Raw genomic sequence first — 8,163 nt, 5'->3', positions numbered from 1 at the left:
GTGCGGTTATATTTTAACAGACATGTTTGTCACTTCTTCACGCTCAGACACAACAGTTGAGTCGTGCAGCTATGGAGGCTGAAGTGGACTGGACTCAGGCACCGACGGAGGTCCTCGATAAACTCCGCCTCGTGCGTGTGTGTGTGTGAGTGTGCGTTTGTTTGTGTGTGTGTGTGTGTGTTCTGCTCCAAGAAAAAAAAAGCATGTAAATCTTAGTTTTCAAAATAAAAGCCAGAAAAATGAGTGGAAATATGAGATTTTATCTAACCGTATTTGTATTGTAGGTAGTTGGATGTATAATTGTGAAATAAATCAATTTGAAAGAGCTATTTGTGTTGATCACATTACAGGTACATTTTACTTTGCATTTTTTATTTAACTCTCCAGGTTTCAGGTTAATTCAAGGACGAATGAATTAGGATTATTAAAGGTGTTTGGTTACCTCCTCCTTTCGAGTTTTTTTTTTTTGAAACCCTCAAGAACTTAATTTTTTTCTGGCTTTTAATTTCAGCCAATTTTCCTATTAGGGGTATTATTATTATAATTGAATATCTGCACTATCTAAGGAGCATTTACGGGGTGACAACCCTTTAAAGAGACTTTAATTTTTCAATGAAATCCAAATATGTAGTTATAGATAAATCAAAAATGTTATTCTTTTTTTTGTTCAAATCTATTAATATGTTTAACTTCATGGAGACATGAGTGTGACCTCCATCAGCGGCTGGTGACATGTTCAAACTTTCACCTTAGATATGAGTCACTTCATGTGAAAAGTTGATATAGTGACTCTTGGTCTTTTCTGTTGCTTTGTCATAAGCTTGCCTATTGAAATGTACAAACTGTGTGCTATGTTTGTTTAATTTTTTGACTCTGCGTCCTAAAAGCTCTGAAACCTTTCTCTAACAGCTAAACATGTAGTTTGCATGTGTATAGAGAAGCATCAAAAAGATAACTTTTGTGTGGGCACATGTAATAAAGGTGATACAGTGGAAAAGAGTCCTGTCTCTGTATTAGGTTGTTATTTTTTCCCTAAAAAACGGCAGCTAGTTCATTCATATGGTGGTTGTAATAACATTTATTTAGCATCCTTTTAATTCAAGTTAGATTAAAATGACTAGTCGCTATATTTTCAAGTCGAAAGAAAATATTAATAAAGCTGAGGAGGGTCTTGCTTTTATATAATATTCTTCCCAGGTGGTGACCTCCAGATCAAAAAAAGTGAAGCCAATTTTGAAAGTCCCTTAAACTTGCATTCTTTCTAATGGCCAGCAGGGGGCGACTCCACTGTCTTCAAAAAGAAGTCTGATTGTATAGAAGTCTATGGGAAGATGACTCTACTTCTCTCTTGATGTATTCCCTCAGTAAACATTGTTAACATAAGTTTATGGTCTCAATCTCTAGTGTCAAGTCTTCTTCAATACAGCATGATGTTCATTTAGTAAATTATGGTCCATTTAGAGTCAAACAGACCATAAAGAATTGGCTACCTTGTGACTGACGGGTCGCTACCACAGAGTTATCTGTGTTTTTGTCCTACAACTTTAACCCTTTCACAGTGTATTTGCAGTTCATGAAAGTTAATTGTATCTTTTTGGTCACTGTAGGAGCCATTAGTTATGTCTGTGTATTATATCTGTTTATATTGGGAGCCTACCTCTGGTTGACCACGAGATGGGTGGCAGTGTGGATTAGTGTGGCAGGTAATTGGTATATGGGGCACAGGTGCAACAGACAGCTAATGATGCATGGGTGATGGGGAGATCACACGTTTTTTTACAGCATGCAAGACACACCACAGGGAGACTAGGAAGACAAGTTATATCATATCGTATTATCTGTAAACGGAAATTCTAATCAAACGGGAACCTCACCAAAAAGTTAAAGACCCTGGAATCTCTTTATTGAACCGAGTAAAGAACACGAACTTCTCCCGCACCCAGCCGAGTGGCTAGTTGCTGGAATTAGTCACTATAGTCACCTAAAAATGTCTTACTCATGTTTTAGTTGTACTTAGTGATGGTTCCAAAAACCAAGATGGCTTCAAAACGGCATTCCACAAACCAATGTGTGACGTCACGTAAACTTTGTCCACTTCTTATATACATGATATGATTCTGCCTCCCTCCCTGACTCAGTCATTTTCATACAGTCCAGTTCATACAATAGATACCAATCAATATGCATGAACATTTAGCATTTTAGATTTAGCTCCAAAGCAACATAATGAATATTGTAATTTCCAGTTTATGCCCAGTCCCTGCAGCAGAATGTAGCCATGGAAAAATCTTTCATTTATGTTTTAAATGTGTATGTATGTATATGATGTAGATAAATGTGTAATGCATGTATTTGAATGTAATCATGATGTGCATGTTCTCTTGCATGATATTGCCTGCTTCAGTGGAGTTTTGTACATCTCAACAATGTATATTTATGATTTTATTATTTATTATTACCTTACTGACGATATATGTTAAAAGTATGGCATGTATGGAACAAACTTCAGATGCAAAATTTTAAGTACAAGCATATTGTAAAAACAATGTACAATTGTGCAACTAACAATATACATGATTTTCTAGTTGTTTATATATATTGGTACTTACTGCAAGTGCTGCTGCTTGGCAACAAATACAAAACAATAATCAGTTCCTTCACGTGGGTTTAATGTGTCTGAGGTGAAGAAATAGTTATTCAAGAAAATATATTACAATTTCATTTAATAAAAACATGCAGGTTGATTGATCAAAATGTTGCAGTGTCATTACGACATGTCGGGACCACATGTATAACCAATAAGCATTACTGCTTTTGTTGTCATTGTTATTCTACTACATCCACTTCTGCTGTTATTATTATTAGTCGTAATTTTTCCATCATTATTGTGCTTGCTACTCTCATTACATGAATAATTTATGTCATAAGCATTGAATGTGTTGTAACTCTGTTGTGTTGTTCGTTCTGTACACATGACATCTGTCACACTTGTGTCCATCCTGGGAGAGGATCCCTCCTCTGTTGCTCTCCATAAGGTCTCTTCCTCTTTTCTCCCACTTAAAGGGTTTTTTGGGGGAGTTTTTCCTGTTCCGATGTGAGGGTCCCGGGACAGAGGATCGATCTCACATGTGTACAGATCGCAAAGCCCTCTGAGGCAAATTTGTGATTTTGGGCTATAGAAAATAAATGGAATTGTCGTAACTGTACTCCTATATCAGTATTATGTATCATAATACTGTTATAGATTGATTTCACTTTACTGTGAACTGGCTAACATCTCTCCAAGACAATATTAGAATGACGTCATCCAGACTGCAGTCCACAAGGAATGTCCTTTTTCAAGAAAGTAGATCAAAAATCAATCAGATTGGATTTACAAAATGATCATCTGTTCAAAAACATAAATCATGATCATGTAATCACAACCGAGTAGAAATCAAGGCTAAATATGATTCATGTTGAGGTATTAGAGCAGGTGATGTAAACAAAGTAAGAGTATGGCACAATCAGTAAATACTAGCGATGGATGGATGGATGGATCCGATGGGTCGTCAGCAGGCGCCCAGCAGTTTCCTGTACTCCTGTTTGATGCAGCTGTAGATGGGATGGTAGAAGCGGCGGTCCGGCACCATGAGGTCGGTGACGATCTCGGTGTGGTCCACCCTGGGGAGCAGGTAGAGCGACACCTTCACGGACAGCGAGGTGAGGAGGTCGCAGAACTTCGCAGAGGAAGCGACAGGCACGATGATGTCGTCGGTCCCGTGGAGCAAAGCGAACGGAGGCACTCTGGCAAAACCAGAGAGGATTGTGGGTGTTTAAAAAAAAAAAAAAGAATAATAGATGCAACAGGTTTCATAAAGATCATTTTAGTTTTGGTCCTTTTTTTTGGGGGGGGGGTCTCACCTGTCCAGCTTGTCCCGGCTTAACTCCTTCAGTAGGTGTGTCGGTGAGTAGTACGGGAAGTTGTCCACTCCATTCATGGCTTTGTGCATGGTGGAGACGTACTCCACTCCCCGCTTCTGCTCGTGCTCGTAGTGGTCCATGACGTTGTACACGCCGCTCAGACCTGTCAGAAATATGGAAGATTACCATTAATAAATCCAGGCAGTGAATCCAAGGAAAATAAGAAGATTGAAAGATGATTAAAGGACTTTTGTGTTTGAAGACCTCAGGTCATAGAATACATTCATGCGACGAAAGCATCTTTGTGGCACGCATGAATGTATTAAAGTTGAGTTCACATAAGCTTAAAACACGGTCAACACTGAAACAGTGATGCTCACCAATGACTCCTCTTATGGCCAGCGTGACGTCCCTCTCCTGGCTCGCCTCTAAGAAAAGCTCCTCTCTTGCATCGATGAGAAACAGCGTGGTCAGTGCGCACAGATGAGCACCCGCCGAATGGCCAATTAATACTATGTTGTCCTATAAATGGCAGAAAAAAAACAAGACATGTGTAATGACGTATTATCTACAGTGAACACTGGGTGACTGAGGATCAGGGCTCCCAAAACATCATTATTTTATTAGTTAATTAGAAACTGATTATGATTGGGTCAGTTTAGAATGTATTCATGATTTGAGCTTAAACTGTGAGAACTGCACACTTTAGGGTTGCTGGTGTTGATATTGTCATTTCTTATAAAAATGGCAAAACCATCGCCATCTATTGTTTAAAAGTCAGCCCTGATCTTTCAGGGCCTGTTCTGAGATAGAGCCGACCATTTGGGACTAATCTACGCCATGAACTAAAATAAAGTTAACAAACAAAACTGTGACTTGAGTGTGTAGATGAAACATTAAGTTGTTTAATTTGACTCATTTAGCTGCTGACTAGTTAGTGTCTTGTCTCATTTGTGGTCAAACAAACAGTAAATTCATCAAATTCAGTGCCTCGTGCAATATCACTATTTTCCAAGCTACCATAACTGTCATATTTGGCTTTTGACAAAATGAAGTGGGCGTGGTTTCATCTCTCAGGCCCTCAGACCTGGGGGTGAAGTTACACTTTAAATTTCCCATAAAATTGATTCGTGGTTCTCATTGTACTCCGTGTCTGGACAACTTTTTTTTTCCTGCATGAAAAGGGATTTTGATAATTGGAAAGGATTCAGGAAAATGTAAGCTACCTGCAGGCTTTTATATGAATTTATGACACCTATAAAAATTCTCCTTGATTTGGTTTATAATAAATGGTCAATGTTATGGTCAATGACGGTTTTCTTCAGTTTTCTAAGCAATACATGAATATATTTCTTACTTTATCAAAGTTGAACTTCTGTCCACTCTCTTGGGCCCAAACCAAGCAGTCGGCAATATCTTGGACCATGCCTAAAACGTTCGCCTGGATCAGCAATCAGATGGAACCAGCAGTCAGTCCAGATACCACAGTAAGATTTATGACATTTATTATCTGCAATTCATACCTATATTTCACAAAGTTATGAGAAACCGTTCACATTCCAGTCATTCATACATGTGCTGTAACAATCCAATAAGACGACGGAGTGTTGCTCTCCTACCTGTGGATAGACGAAGTAATCAGGACAAATGACAGTTGCGCTCAGTTCTTCGGCCATCTGCCTCGCCAGCAGACAGTAAATGGATCGATCTCCGGAGCCCCACGCGCCTCCGTAGATGAACACCACCAGCGGAGCGGGCGCGCCTTTGGACCTGTCCACGTTGGGAGGGTGGTACAAGTCCAGCTTGTTGCTTCGGCGGCCAAACGTGATGCCCTTTATGTCCAGACAGACAAAACGGTGAACTTTGACACAATCTTTAGTCAAAGCAGTGAAAGCCGAGACAAACATAAAGGTAAGATTATTTGATTTTAGATGTTTACTAAAACGTCTGGCCCCCTACAGTGGAAAGACACTTCTTCGTCACTCGTCATTAACACACCTTCTCGTAGTGCTTGCGGTTCTCCTCATTCTTGTACCATGACTTCCACTGAAAGTAAAGTCTCCCGTATTGCAGGTATTTGAGAGTCTCCAGCACAGCTTTGGTCAAACAGTATATTCGTCTGTAGAAGAGGCCAAAGATGGAGGTGGATTAATAACAGACTCTTCTTAACGAGTGAGACAAGAGGAAGAGATCTGGAGTATTTTACAAGTTACCGTGGTTTCAGAGCTTCTATGTACTTCTTGTATCCGGGCTTGTTGGGCCAGCCATAAAGCCACTGGGCCGCTAGAGAGATGGAGTAAGGGAGGCCCACCAACAGGACCCCCACCGACACAGGCAGCGACATGTGATGTTTCAACCCTGACCTTCAAAAGAAAAAGATATACATATACTGTATATATATATATTAGTATATTACTCTTTCAAAAGTTATATCACCCAATGCTCTTCAGAATGTGTTTGAGAGGCTCTTACATGTTCTGGTTCAGTCCGTCTGTCTTGCCTACAACAAAGAAGAGAGAAACCTTGAAACATGTGTTACGTTGTTATCAGACACGCAACAGGTTGAATGTAAAATGTTCAGTTGTAACTCCTGGCTTCATTAATGCTTAGTAAATAATTGACTAATGTTTTATAGTTCACAAATTAGCTATTAATACATGCACATGTGGGGCTGTTAGGTTATCATCCTCCAGATACTTTACTTTTTATTTGACCAGGTAAAAGTTCTAATTGACCTCTGACCTTGTAGAAAAATACTGCAAGGCATCTGGACCAAAATAATGTTATTAATAACTTATTAACATTTACAATTAAAGATTTGATGGATTGTTAAAAATAAAACGTTTTGACATTTCTAATAACAGATGAAGTAGTTTTGCTGTTGGCTTATTAGAAAGTGAGACACACGTGACCTTGTTATTGGTCACTTATTAACTAATTAGAGACACTTGTTACCCTTAATTCATATTTGAATATATTAATGACTTACCAGCCAGAGAAATGTGTCACAAACTTGAACCCAAACGTTTTAATGAATGGCTTGTGACGTAGCCTATCTCTAGAGCATTAGTAAATGGTAAAAATATAAATAATTTATAACTATTATTTATAAAACCTTAATGATGGGTGACTTAGAAAGTAGTACCCAGCTTTTTCTAAGTGTGTACCGTTAACATGGCGCCCTCTAGTGGGTCTCTATACATTAACACCGTCGCTTATCAGAAGCTTTATCTGTTAAAGAATAACACAAAGAAGCACATAACCCTTTGATAATGGCCACTAACGTTACTTTATAAATTGATATTAGCTAGCTAGCTATGAGCTACAGTGAGGCTACAGTATTGTATATGAGGAAACATCATTTTGCGTTGCTCTGCTTTTCACAATTCCGTCGTAAAGCTAAGTTAAACGTGACCTCTTTCTATCTGAACACCGTGTGAACGGAAGGACTGTTCCGGTGGCGTGAGCTACGGTAGAAGTAAAGTTAACTTCACGTTATATAAGATGTTTTTGTAGCTTAACTTATTATTTGCTTCGGAAAACAAAGGAAAGGTCAGGAAAAAAACCCGGAAGCCTAAACATAGCAAAATATAATCATATGTAGTACTGAATGCCTATGTCCCGGGTTAATGTGGTCCGGTATTAAACCCTTAGATTCGGATGAACCGATGCCACGGATAACCTCGTTACCTGTCCTCCAGAAGCCAGCGTCGGCCCCACACGTACAAAGAACAAAAGTATCCGGCTAAGCGAGAGGGAAATCTTCCTTAACTTCCGGTGCTGCTCCAAAGTATCGTATGCCAGGTGACTGCAGGTTTTTATATGAAAAAAAGCAGTAGATAAAATACAAATAATACAGAAGCTATGACCGCTACATTAAAACGTCATTTATTAGAGCATCTCTGCGTGTACCCAAATAAATAAATAAACAAAGCGACTTGCATCTGTGAAGTTACTTCAGGAAAAGACGGATTTCTATCTTGTTGTACTCAACAGCTCCGCTCTGATACCCCGGAAATACATCTACGAGAATGACCCCCTTTATGCAGATAGCAGAAAACCAGACAATGGAAACTGTAGGTTGACCCCCCCCCCCCAAAAAAATCAGAACTCAAGGTCAATCTACTAATTTCTATTGGAGATTTTTAACTAGATCTCGCAGTCGTCATGGATATAGCTCAGTTGCTACCTGCCCCCTGCAGGTATTGACAGCTGATGGCAGCATAATGACACCAACTGCCGAGGAAGACCGTGTGATGT

General features: G+C 39.2%; 1 protein-coding gene across 4 annotated transcripts; it reads right to left on the bottom strand.

The window, feature by feature from the left end:
• Nucleotides 1-2,652: 2,652 nt before the first annotated feature.
• Nucleotides 2,653-7,754, bottom strand: LOC142957557 (uncharacterized). Of its 4 annotated transcripts, none has more exons than XM_076099461.1 (9): nucleotides 7,594-7,754; nucleotides 6,376-6,403; nucleotides 6,117-6,292; nucleotides 5,902-6,022; nucleotides 5,523-5,735; nucleotides 5,261-5,344; nucleotides 4,284-4,425; nucleotides 3,904-4,066; nucleotides 2,653-3,786 (listed from the first exon to the last, which is right to left on the bottom strand). In XM_076099461.1, the coding sequence occupies exons 3-9, from the start codon at nucleotides 6,245-6,247 to the stop codon at nucleotides 3,552-3,554; spliced, it is 1,089 nt and encodes a 362-aa protein (XP_075955576.1). In that variant the 5' UTR covers nucleotides 6,248-6,292; nucleotides 6,376-6,403; nucleotides 7,594-7,754; the 3' UTR covers nucleotides 2,653-3,551. The 4 variants fall into 4 exon arrangements, with proteins under 4 accessions (XP_075955576.1, XP_075955573.1, XP_075955577.1 ...); XM_076099458.1 differs by having other exon boundaries at nucleotides 6,117-6,266; nucleotides 7,594-7,752; XM_076099462.1 differs by lacking the exon at nucleotides 7,594-7,754 and having other exon boundaries at nucleotides 6,376-7,573.
• Nucleotides 7,755-8,163: the final 409 nt, after the last annotated feature.

This window comes from Anarhichas minor, unplaced genomic scaffold (genome assembly GCF_050575085.1).
Source record: "Anarhichas minor isolate MPS153535 unplaced genomic scaffold, ASM5057508v1 ptg000025l, whole genome shotgun sequence".
In the NCBI taxonomy this organism is placed as follows: Eukaryota; Metazoa; Chordata; class Actinopteri; order Perciformes; family Anarhichadidae; genus Anarhichas; species Anarhichas minor.
The sequence above is the reverse complement of the archived record's forward strand: the minus strand, read 5'-3'. Positions and strand labels throughout refer to the sequence as shown.

Bases quoted from the DNA above. Each gene is read 5' to 3' on its own strand.
- LOC142957557 (XM_076099458.1), bottom strand. The intron at 4,426-5,260 runs GTAAGAAATATA...TGCCATTTATAG, and splicing joins AGAAGTTCAACTTTGATAAA to GACAACATAGTATTAATTGG. The intron at 3,787-3,903 runs GTGAGACCCCCC...TGGTTTTGCCAG, and splicing joins AGCCGGGACAAGCTGGACAG to AGTGCCTCCGTTCGCTTTGC.